Source organism: Aplysia californica, unplaced genomic scaffold, assembly GCF_000002075.1.
Source record: "Aplysia californica isolate F4 #8 unplaced genomic scaffold, AplCal3.0 scaffold00234, whole genome shotgun sequence".
Lineage (NCBI taxonomy): Eukaryota > Metazoa > Mollusca > Gastropoda > Aplysiida > Aplysiidae > Aplysia > Aplysia californica.
Genome location: NW_004797504.1, coordinates 414,448 through 427,525, shown reverse-complemented (window position 1 = coordinate 427,525; position 13,078 = coordinate 414,448). Strand labels below are relative to the sequence as shown.

The 13,078-nt window shown below is 37.3% G+C and overlaps 1 protein-coding gene across 5 annotated transcripts; it reads left to right on the top strand.

Moving 5' to 3' along the window:
- Window positions 1–663: 663 nt before the first annotated feature.
- Window positions 664–10,924, top strand: LOC101856738. 5 transcript variants are annotated; one of them, XM_005100044.3, is made up of 4 exons: window positions 664–777; window positions 5,094–5,262; window positions 7,950–8,189; window positions 8,923–10,924. In XM_005100044.3, exons 2-4 carry the CDS (start codon window positions 5,095–5,097, stop codon window positions 9,544–9,546), a joined length of 1,032 nt encoding a protein of 343 aa, XP_005100101.1. In that variant the 5' UTR covers window positions 664–777; window position 5,094; the 3' UTR covers window positions 9,547–10,924. The 5 variants fall into 5 exon arrangements, with proteins under 5 accessions (XP_005100101.1, XP_005100100.1, XP_005100098.1 ...); XM_005100043.3 differs by having other exon boundaries at window positions 5,091–5,262; XM_005100041.3 differs by having other exon boundaries at window positions 5,059–5,262.
- The last annotated feature ends 2,154 nt before the right edge of the window (window positions 10,925–13,078 follow it).

The window sequence follows — 13,078 nt, the reverse complement described above, 5'->3', positions numbered from 1 at the left end:
GCAACAAGTATGCCAGGTGCCATCAAGATACACCTGTAATCTTCAGAGGAGTTTCGAAAAATGTGTCAAAAATTAAAAAATCATTTTTTTTAAACAAAAAAATGAGATACCTCTCTACTTAGTGAAGATAGAATAACAATGTTATAAAAATTATGTTGGACATCCAACTAGCTACTACTGTGCAATAGGACAATCAAATCAACAAAGAAATGAGTGAGTAAAGGCAAAAAATATTGTAATACCCAATTTGACCCAGATTGACCAAAAGTACGTGGGACACCCCCCCTCCCCTTAATGCACACCACACACACACACACACACACACACACACACACAGAAACACACACACACACACACACACACACACACAGACACACACACATAATATTTTCTTCCAGACTTAACATAAAGCGTTAAACTGTGACATAATAGACTGATACAGTATTATGAATTTTATTTCACAGAATATCCCGTCTTGTATCCTTTTTGTTGTTGATACTCTTGACAGACTGCCAAGTGAGCGCTGCCGCGATTTCAGGACAATTCCTCGAAACCATAAAAAATTGTCTTTTTGCGAAGGAGTGTGGCTTGTTCCTATATCCAAACACATTACAATAGGCTTCATCGAGCACGACGGGTTAGTGTGTGTGTGAGAGAGGGTTGGGAGGTTGGAGAGGAAAAACGATTGTCGTCCGTCCACTGGCGCATTCTTACGTGCACACATCAGATATTCTGCACTTAGAGAGTGGGTGAAGGGACGATTGTACATTCGTGAAGGTAGGTTGTAGATCCTAAGCAAAGATCAGGTATACCATTAGTCCGAAGCAGCTAGAAATTTCAATAAATGTTAAGGACGGGACCTCCCTTTTTCTAGAACTGCATAATTTGGTCATTGTGATGAAGATTTTGAGCATTACTCGTAATTTAAAATGTAGGTGTTTATACACCACGATCAACACAATTTACATTATTTTGGTTTGGGGCTGTTCATTAACAACAACGTTGGGACCAACCTGATCCAAGCGGAAGACGACACCACAAAAAAGACCCGGATACTCCACAAAAATTATCGCCTCTCGGAAATCGGACTCGGGTCTCGTGCGTGCGACACTGAAGTGCCTAATCACTACACCATAGACGCTTGTAACGAGCATTACTTGTCTCAGATTTCTGTGTGTTGAATGAGCACAGGCTTACGGAATTGTTCATTTCTTTGTCTATTCAAACTGTGCAGTTGGTCATGGACATGTTTATTTCTGAATGGAGGTGACAAAAGGTACAGCACTTGCATAATATTTTTTCAATGCTGACATATTTGTTTGTACTGTCCTTGATAGATTGATCGCAAAAGTAACGTCCAGTGTTTTAAGTAAATCGTTTCTTTTGTATTATTTCTAACCTTAGTACTGGCAAATCTTCTTTTTACAGTTGCAAGCGCCGTAAAACATTTACTAAGCAAAACCTTTTTTTTAAAGATTGAGTAAATACAATATCCTGGTGACTTCCATCTTTGAGTAACCGAAAAACTAATTGAACAATTGGCAAGTATTATAGAGACAAATACCATGCGCATGATTTTTTAAATTGGAAATTCTATTGTCTAAAATACTCGCGTCCACATTATATGGAACATAACAGCAACTGAAGCAAGCCTGCACTTATCACTACATGGCATTGGACAGAAGGGCGAGAGAAACAAAAATGCCAATGCCAAGTCCCACTGACCGTATTCATACCTGCTAACAACTATTATTAAATCCCGCCAACAAGAGAATCTAAGACTGTGCATCGTGAGTTCATTCGTAACAAAAAACCTTACTCTAAACATTAAAAATCAAACTTGATTCTAAGAGCATGTGCTCAACACCCAGCTCTGATATTTAAGATAAGAGCAGAAAATAGTAAGCCGTGAATTGTATTTAACTGTGTCTGTATTTGTTTCATGATCATTGTTTTAAAAAGGTTGAATTTTCTACTGCTAAATGATTTTTTTTTATCTGGATCGGCTCGCAAATTTAATTGTAATTTGAGTTTGTCCGATTGAAGAATTGGATTTGACATCCCTGGTCCAAAGAAGACCCATTCGGAGCGTAGTTTGATTTTAAAACAAAAGATACTAGATTTTTTCCCTGCTTGCTTACTTACTCTCTTTTCAGTTGGTCTCCAATACCATGTTTGATAGAGCAATCTTGTCTCTGGCATTCTCAAAATAAGCCCTGAACATCTCCATTTCTTCTCTTTATCGTCGAGTTGACATCTTCAATTCCAATTTTTTTCCCAACACTTCATTCTCTGTAACAAATTCATTAGATCTCATTAATACAATTCTTCGTAAATATTTTGTTTGAAAGCTTTGTATAAATAAACTATCATTGAATATTGTTTTCCATATCTTGGAACCATGCATCAGTGTAGCTCAAACGTTGCTATTATATATCTTTTAATTTCGTCTTCAATGAAATGATCTTTGAATTCGAGGTGGTTTTTAATTCCACAAAAGCTTCCCATGCATTTTATAGTCTTTAATGGATGTCGGCAATGCAGTTTGCAGTTTTAAAGGTAAAGCTGCCAAGGTACTTGAATTTACTCATTTTTGCAAAATATTCTCCTTAATACGTTTTAGGAGTAGATTCTGGTGATAATCTCAGCATTTTTGTTTTGGAATCACTTATAACAAGGCCAACATTTACTGCAGCTCTTGCAAATTCATTTAAAAAATAGCATTTCATATTTTCTCCTGTGGGTTTTAAGGGGAGGGGAGGGGTCCTGATTCGGCTAAAAAATATGGAATTTGAATTGTAGGCATTTTAAGCTTATCAGCCTTTTCTTCAACTATTTCGTCGCACAAGAACTTCAAAAATCCTTGCTTCTTACCATACTGGCCATGTTTGCCCCCACCATTTCCTCATAAAGTCAATGTTATTTTTCTTTATCTTCCGTTTTCTGAAAACGCGATTTTTCTCTATACTTTTTGTAATAAGTCCACCATTTTTCGTCTAATCTTCATTAAATTTTCACAGAATGAAGAAAAGATGTAATACTAAAACTGTGTTTGTTGAATTTTTTATATTTTGAATAGATTTTGTTGGTGAGGTTTGGAGTGTGGATTTTTACTGAATTTTTTGCAAACTGGAACACTGCCTCAGGAAACAATTCATAAAAAATTGTCTAATGCGTTGAAGAAAAAATCAAGAGACAGGTTTTTAGATCTAATGTTTGCTAAGATGCATGCAAGAACCAATCAATTTCCATGCGCAATAAGTGCGATATTCATTACGTAAGACATGTAAAAAAAATCCAATATGGCCGCCGTATACATGGAAACGAAACGTTTTTTCTCAAATTTATGTGCAGATTTTAAGACTCCTTTCTATGCTTGTTATATGTGTGAAATGTGGTAAATTTTGGCCCTCTAATAAGCGAGATAGGCTGTAGGTGTAAACCCCCTCCCCCCTTAATAGTCAGACATCTTCCGCAAAACTTAAATCTTCCAAGTACGTGAGATTTATCTACCAAACTCAGTGCTACAAACACTAAAATAGCAACAATATGGGCATACTGTGTGCATGATATGTGTTGTAACGCGTTGGAATTAGGCGCTCGTCAATTTTTGGCCCCTGTGGAGTTATTGGTATCATTTTAAAACTTGTTCATTTGATTATCTTTCATTGAAAAAAAACCCACATCTCGTTCATATAAGAGTTGAGATATTTGCTACTGAAGGAGGTGGGGGTGACCTGGTTTCAGAGGTAAAACTAGCTGGAAAAATGGCCGCTAATGTTTGTTGATTTCCAAAGCTTGAGAGAGTCCTCGAAAGCTTAAACTTTACATTTGCTGCGACTTTAATCAACGTTTTCTTTAAAAAAATCTTCACAGAAATGTTTTTAAAAAGGAAGGACATAAACAGTGTTGAGCTAAAGAATAAAAACTTGAAAAAATGTGTTAAACTGGGCGAAAAATGCCAATATCTTCGTTTGCATTATTTTGACGAGCGCCTGGTTTCACCACTATGCCCCACATGTGGTGTTTTCGAACTCTGCTTCCAAAACAGATTGATAATCAAGTGGCCCCAATTAAATTCCCAACTATTTTATCGTTAAGCCTCTCATTATAGTTCATGATCACTGAAAGAATGATGTTCTGTTTTCGAATCGCAGGTATTGTGAGTGTTCTGATATATGCACACTCAAATGAACTGTTTAAACTTTTGTGTTAGAGTTATATTTTTCACGTTTATCCTGACCTTCAGACAACACAAAGAATGACTCAGGATATAACTTAGAGCGAAAATAGGACAAAACTGGAAAATATAGAATAAATGTGGGACAAAACATGGAATGAAAGAGGGGCAAAGTATTTAGCATACGAAGGAAAAAACTGGAATGACCGTAGGACAAATCTTTGAATAGATATAGGACTAATCATAGAATAGACGTAGGATAAATCCTTGAATAGACAGGGAAGGAAAAATATAGAATGGATGTAGGACGAAACATTGAAAGAACGTCGTACAAGACATAGAAGGAAAGGAGGATAAAACACGGGATAAACGTCGGACGACACCGTAATGATCGTTGTATAAATCATACAATGAGCTAAGAACAAAACATTGAATGGACGTTGGACGACACCGTAATGATCGTTGTATAAATCATACAATGAGCTAAGAACAAAACATTGAATGGACGTTGGACGACACCGTAATGATCGTTGTATAAATCATACAATGAGCTAAGAACAAAACATTGAATGGACGTTGGACGACAATGAAGTAGGAATTAAATGAAGGCGTTGATAATGAGCAAACAAAGAAACACAGCGACACAATAATGAGCATTTGGAGCAGCTAAAGTGGTGAGACAAATATAAGGAAAGCAGAGGTGAAGAATTTAGAAAAATCTACTAGTGGCGTCCGTCAACCACAAATTCAACACAACTTGAGATCAAAGAAATGTGGGTAAAGTTTAACAAAAGAACGCGACTTCGTTGTTAAATACTTGTAACAGTAACTTAACTCTCTTTCATCTCTTTTATAGTCTTTTGATTCTTCATTTTCAGACAAACAGTCGTCTTTTCTTTCAATTTGTCAGCAAGATGGCGTCTGAAGTGGTGATCAGGCGTGCACAGCAGTCAGATTACAACGACGTTGTGTATGGAATTGGAGATGTTTTCAATGGCAGGGACTACTTAAAAACAAAGTACCTGGAGTTGCTTGAAGACCCCGACGTTCTACCATTCGTGGCAGAGATGGGGGATGAAATAGTGAGTTCCTTGTCTTTGATTGGGAAATAAGCAGTTCATGTGCCCATTGCCTATTGCTTCGAAATAATGCTGTCTTTCTTTATATTATTATTATTGAGATAGAGAGAAAGAAAGGACAAACACAAAGTTAAACAGAATATTATAAAAACGAAAGTTAAACCGTTGACATGTTCCTCGTTAAATTGTATGCTTCATTATCAATTTTATACGTGACAGCTGATTAATTATGTGCTTTTACCAAAATGAATATGTCGTCACACAGAGGTAAGAAGAAAGTGAATGGAGAGGAAAGCTACTAAAAACCTGCTTTACACGCTAGGATATCAGTCTCTGATGTAACTGTACGGCTCTTAACCGTCACATCTTTCAACTGTCACTCACAGAAGACAAGACTTCAACTCCCAACTGTGGGTTCGGGGGTTAGAGCCTCAGCTCTGTCCGACGTTGTGACCTTGGGAAAGGTACTTTACACGAAATTCCCATTTCGGAGATGGACGTTACTCTCGGAGGTCCCGCCTCTCAAATAACCTAATAGTATTGATAGAGGCGTTAAAACCACACCATTTCACCATTTCAACACCCAACAGTTCGTTTGCTGGGATGTTGATTCCTCTGCAGCACGGTTAGCCCTGACAGAACCATTGTGAACAAAGACAATAGAAGGGATACATTTAATAAAGTACATCAACATTAATTACAACTTTAGGGTCTTATGATAATTTCTAGTGAGGGAAATAATTTTCAATAATTTTTGTCTATGCCTCGGGACTAGGTTGAAGCTGCCCGTCTCGTAAATAATCTAGATTGTATCGATGGGTTCACAAACCTTACAATTATACAGGATGATTAAAAAAGAATGAGCCGATTTTATGACGCAGTGTTTCAGCTCTCCTCAGACATCGGTTCAGGATGATTCAGTTACCATCGGAAACGGCAGCGCTCGATATCTTGCTCATCTCTGCCACAATAATAGATCAACATCTTTCCCTCAGTAGTTGGCCTGCAAGATCTTTCACCTCACCGTGAGGGTTTTTTTTTTTTTTTGAGAGGATATGTAAAAAGATCGTGCTTATGTTCCATCGCTACCCACTAACTCTGATGACCAAAAACATCGAATAACAACTGCACAGTGATCAGCTCCGCGAGCCCTGATATGCCGAGACTCGTCTGGGATGAATTCTATTTTCGAATAGATGTTGCCCGTGCTGCTGGTGGTGGTGGCCATATTGAACACTTGTAAGACAGGAGATCAACTGGATTAAGAGTATATTGCTTTTGACTTAGCGCGGGTTTTCTTTTGCTTTTGCTTATTCAGATATTGCGTATTGAAATCGGTTTATTCTTTTTGAATCGTCCAGTATATCATTTCAAATTGTTTAGCTTAGTACAACTGAACTGCAAACTGACAATAATATACAACCATTAATAAGTATAAGCTGTAGTAGAGCAATCATAGCAAGAACCGAACGATCACATAAGGTGCAAATATATTCAAAATGCGTTTTCATAATTAAATTTTGACAAAAAGTGGAAGCTCCTGTAAAGATTGTAAACAAAGCTCGAAATGAAGAGCATAGTATTATAATTGTGACTGGGTCAGCGTTCACTTTCGATTCAGAAGAAGAGCACTAATATATTACATTTGATGGGCTTGTTTTGGGTTTAACTGACGTCGAAATTACAAGAAAACGTACTTTAATATCTCGTCCAAAAGGCCAGGAACTGTACGTAAGTAAGTGTATGGTTTTCACGCCTTTATCAACACGACAATCAAAGTATTTAAAAGGTGGAACCTCTAAATTTAACCTCAGCCTCCAATAGAACAAAGACAAGGGATGAATGATGAGAGGGTTGTGGTGGGGTTGGGTTTTTTTTTTGGGGGGGGGGGGCGAATTCAGAAAGACCCAACCCCCCCTTCCCTCCTTACTGCTGGGCAATACTGATACCACAACAAAAATGGAAAAAAACAAGACCTCATATGTGAGGCATCGTGGTGAAATCAGGCTCTCGTCAAAATAATCAAAGTGAAAAAACATTTTTTCCGCAGGTTTGCGAATTTTTATCAAAATTTATTTTTTGGCTGGACACCTTTCATGCGCATTAAAGAACTCATTTCTGTTCGGATTTTTCTGAAAAACGTTGATTAAAGGCACACAAAAATGTAAATTTTCAGCTACCACGGACTCTTAAGCTAAGGAAATACCTAATTTTGGGGGGCCATTTTCTCACTAATTTTATCTCTGAAAACAGGTGACCCTCACCTCCTTCATTCGCAAATATCTCGACTTGTATTCAAGATAAATGGACATTTTTTCCCTCAAAATAAAAACAACTGAACAAGCTTTAAGAAAATACCAATAACTGTAAATGCCCCAAAATTGACGAGCGCCTGATTCCACCACGCTGCCTCACATATTTCCATATACTTTATGGACATAAAAGGTACAATAGCAAGAACAAAGTGCAGAAGAGCTTTCTAAATTATTTCTGGCTAACTTTTGTTAACGTATTTATATTTTTTCGGTTATTTTAAAAAGAGCACTTGCATATTTTTAAAAATGTTCACACTTTTCCCGGATTAATTAAGCCCATTAACAGAAATACTAAGCGTAAACACAAAGGCTTACTAAACCATAACCGACAAACCTTGACAATCGTAATCTCTTATAAATCATTATGTATTTTAGGTCGGATTTTACTGCGGACAACTCGTAGATAACAGAAGAACACTGGTGAAGAGAGCAGGGAGGGTCAAGGAAGGATACCGAGGTAAGGGTATATTCTTTATGCTGAACAACACTATCGAGTTCGAAGCGGCCAAAGAGGGAACTGTCATGGTGGGAGCGATGGCTTGCAAGAAAGACAATGCAGAAAGAGTCTCCAACGGTTTCGCCGAGAGGAAAGGATTCCGTCTGAACATTCACTTGGTAAGATCCAAAGAACGTCTAACTTGTAAGAATAGCTTGTATTGACAATATAGATAATAATTAACGTGTAGCAGATACAGCCTGCTGTAGTATATTCACACGAAAATCCGATGATCACATAAGGCTAAACGATACTTTAACGGGTGGTTTTTATTTTATTTTCCCCCTTAAATTTCGACTAAGTTGGATCAATTCCATAGATGATGAAAAGGAATGCCAGGGACAGAGACTGCCAATAATAATAATAATAATAATAATAATAATAATAATAATAATAATAATAATAATAATAATAATAAACAACTTTACTTACCAAAGACTAAACTTTGTTCTATACCAGAACGCTTTCCTCACACTCATAATCCAATTTTTTAAAAAATTATTTGGGTGCAATCAGAATACCAATAAATAAATAAATAAATAAATGAATAACTAAATAATTAAATATATATATATATATAAATAAATAAAATATAGATATACGTACCTAATATATTAATATACTATTCCACTTGGAATATAATTTATATTTCTTGATTTTTAAACCAATAAGGGTATCTATTTCAGCCAGAGTAAGAAATGCACCGTATTTATTTTAAATGCACTGAATTTCTCTTTGCCTGCACGTAGGGCCTACGTCAAACAGCGACAATGTGTTTATGAGTCTGAATTCATGTTTACTGATTCAATAAGACTGTTTTTTCTACCATTGTTTTGTTTTGCATTCCACCAGAAAGTGTACAGCATAAAGTTCGAAAGAAGCAAAGTCCCAACGGTGGATCCTTCCACTTACCAAAACGTCCACGAAATGACATTAACTGAGGTGGAAGAACTTTTCAATGACGAGGTTACATGGAACAGACTCCTTCACCACGAACGAATATGCGTTCATTACGTACCTTTGCGCCGAGTCAAGGAGAACATACGGCATGTCATCAACCACAGAACGAAAGCCTTCATGTCTTTTGGACCTTCAGATGTCAATGACGCTGGTGCTCCTTTGGACAGAAAGGTCCAAAATGCCACCATGCTCTCTACAATACATTTCTTCAAAACGAATTTGGGTTTGGGTTTTAATTCTGACTTCTATGGCGCAGACCTCCAAGATTTAGAATCCCATCTGCAAATGCATTTTCGTCACATTTCGGAGGCTGAGGATGCGACTATAAGCTGGGTCGTCAACATTGACGTTAATCTGGACTCAAAAGTTAGGGAAAGACTGAAACAATCTTTGTCTGCCTATGGAATACAGCTTACACAGAACCCTAATGTTCAAGAAGAATACATTTTTGAAAGACGCTTTTCACCCCCCAGAGCCTCAGACGAAAGGGGAACATTGAACACTCATCTTCCCTGATGTCCCTCCGCAGCTGTTTCAGAAAATCAACTTGTCTGGTCCTTGTACTTGTTGACAATTTAATGAGTTTGAGCCACACGTGCTTTGACACACTGAAAATTTTAGTTGTTTTTTCTACTGATGGTAAGAGCACAATATGACCCCTGCACACACACACACACACACACACACACACACACACACACACACACACACACACACACACACACAAACACAAACACACCCTTTCATGAAGTCACCAGGGAGGCGTACACTTTTTATTTCTCTCTAGCAGTTGATTGGTGGCTTCTTTGTAGTAGTATGATGCATGTTTTTCTTTCTGTTTGACAAGTATTCCCATTCTTCGATATGGAGAAATCCCCTTACTTGACACAGCACCCCCCATGTGAATGATCTTGTTATTAAAACTTGTATGATGTTTTATAGTTAGTATGAGAGGGATACAGCAAAATTATTGTAATAATATTATATTTCTACGGTTGTTGTTTTTTCGGATACCGCTACTATTATCTGTGTGATATTGTTCATTATTCATTCTTATTGTTGAATTTACTACTTGGTTTACTGTATCCTTCCTCTTGTAACGTGATATCTCAATGGGAGGTGGAACTTTTGTTCAAAGCAGGGTGGGTGGCTTCAGTCTGTTGTTGATATGTTATTCTATTTTAGGAGCATCTTTAAAATGACATCCGTCCAAGTATTTTCTGCCTGTGCCCCCCGTATAACGAGTCTTTTCGGTTGTAAGCACGTGCAGGTTGGTTTGGTGATAATCTTATTAGATGACAGCCTCTGGATTCTCTGCTGTCTCGCTCTTTATGCAGTCTTTCTTTGTAATGCTAATTTTTTAGGTGTTTCGTCTTACTGGGAATCCTTTACCTTTTCGTACGCTGTTTACCCGCATTTCTGGCATTGTTAAGCCAGTATTGGAAGGGATAACATGCTGCTAATAAGTTGTCTTTTTATTTTACTACCATTAGAAGGTGTTTAAGGGTGAATTGTGACAATTACGGTTACTTAACTTGCTTTTTGGGCTCTCATTTCAATTTCCAAACGCAGGTGTGCCCTGCCAATGATGGTATAATTTAGTGGGCCTTGGCTTCTGCTGGTTTTCATTACCTCTATTTTAGAAATGCTCATTTTCATCAGGTGTTCTTTTCCGTTCTCGTTCAGGCTCTTTGTACTCATATGTTCTTACAGGCTCTTTGTACTCATATGTTCTTACAGGCTCTTTGTACTCATATGTTCTTACAGGCTCTTTGTACTCATATGTTCTTACAGGCTCTTTGTACTCATATGTTCTTACAGGCTCTTTGGGTTTGTATTTAAGATGTCCTGGTCATCAGCAAACAAAAGTTCATTAAAATTTACTGTTCGGTTGACATTATATTGTTATATATTTGCCTCTATGATGGCTTTGTTCGTAATGTGAGGCAACGTTGTGAAATCAGACGCTCGTCAAAATAATGGAAGTAAAGAAACTGACACTTTTTCGCTGGTTTGGCAATTTAAAAAAATTTTTTTGGCTCAACACCTTATATGTCCATTTAAGAACCTATTTCAGTGTGAATTTTATTTTAAAACGGTTTAAGGCACAAAAATGTAAATTGTCAGTATCCTCGGATTCTGAGTCCTTGTAAATAACCACTCTTTGGAGGCTATTTTCTTAATAATGTTACCTACCAAACCAGGCGAACCCCATCCCATTTAGTCGCAAATATCTCGACATGCACTCAAGATAAATGGGCAATTCTTTCATCAAAAGTAAACAAGCTTTAAGGCGATACCACTAACTCCATATGCCCAAAAATTGACGAGCGCCTGATTCCATCGCGTTGTGACACATAGTTTTAGAGTTCGCCAGAGAAGTTTATTGGTTTGTAAGTTTATTCCAACGTTGAATCTATTTTTTGCTATATATAGATGTGGACTCGCTTGCTTGCTTGTTTGCTCTAAAATTATTTCCATGTTTTTTTTTTTATTACTGGTTTACAGAGGAAGTTTTTGCAAATACGGTGCCAGCTTGAGCAATTCGCTTATTCATAGATACTACTACTATTACTATGGGGAGGATAGCTATGGCTTTGTGTTTTTGTATTTATCTCTTTTGAGTGAATATTTGTTTGTTTTTTTGTCTGAACAGACGTAGATTGACACACTGACCAATAAAGGGGTTAAAATGCCAGACAACTTCGGTGATCTACTTGACGTCTTGAGGTCTGTGGATATGTCGCTGCCCCAGCTTTAAAAAGTTATCTGTTCAGTGCCTAGTTTTGAGAAATTTCACGTTACAAAAATAGTTTTACAATATTATGTCAAGCTTTTCCATATTCAATTTTTTGAATATCTTGATAAAGACTTCGAATAATCTTACAATTTTGGTAGAGCAGATAGAACATTTAATTTTGGATTTTGACTCTGTCTTAGTAACCTAAAACGGCCAAATTTTTCAGATAGAACTTTGTAATTCTGAGCTATTGGCATGTCTAAACACAACACTTGAAGTCGAACCATACCCAAACAAGGAATTACAATTACACTGTTTTAACCAGCATTATATAGCCTATGCTCAAGTGCATATTCCTTGTTTTTAATTTTTGTCTGTTGATGTAGACGTTTTTACACCACAATCAACTCAAATTTGATAATTATAGGAGTCTAACTTCAACCTTGACTGGCATGGTCAATTCGGACTCAGAATGATAAAACGTTCCAGAAAAAAGTATAGATTTTGATAAAGTTGAACTGAAGTGTTCTGGTCTAAATCATGTACCAATATAATATGTTTGTTCAGGCGATTCGATTGGCTTAATAAAAGTTATTGATTTTTTAATTTTTTTTTACATTCCCTTGTGTTGCTTTATTCTTTTCATGGGGGATGGGGATTGGGGAAGGCCTGGGGAGGGATGAGGGTCGATTTGTTCGGGTAAAGGTAAGATCGCCACCTTACCCCGCTCCCCTTTCCCCACAGACACAAAAGGACAAAACAAGATGTGGGACCCTACAAATCGAGGATACAAAAACAGATCAGAGGAACCAATAGGTTGTAAAAATGAAGTCAGAGATTTCAGTCTGTTGTATGTCTTACATGACATTTTCAAACTGAAAGGGTCCGTCATCCTTTTTTCCTTTAAGGAACAAATAGTCCTTGTGTATTCTCCTCTTGTGTGTCTCAAAAAGGAAATGCTCTCGAGACCACAAGCTGCGCTTGGTTCTTTTACTGCGCTTTCTCAGTAGAACTAAGATCACCAGTGTGTCTTCATCTGACGAGTTCATTTTGTCAACTGAATTATCACAAAGGCCTACTTCTGAATTAGTGTTGTTTCTTGTTTCGTATTTCACCACACGCCGGTCCAATGTGATTGCCTGATGCTTCTAGTTTCACGTTCCTTGTTTCATGTTTCACATTACACATTTCACCATATGTCCAATGTGAGGCCGGCCTTAAGTTCCCACAGACTGAGTATTCCTGGGGTTTTCAGGTCGCATGGCTCAAAGCCGAGCCAAAGCAACTTGCGGTCGTATAATAAGGCTG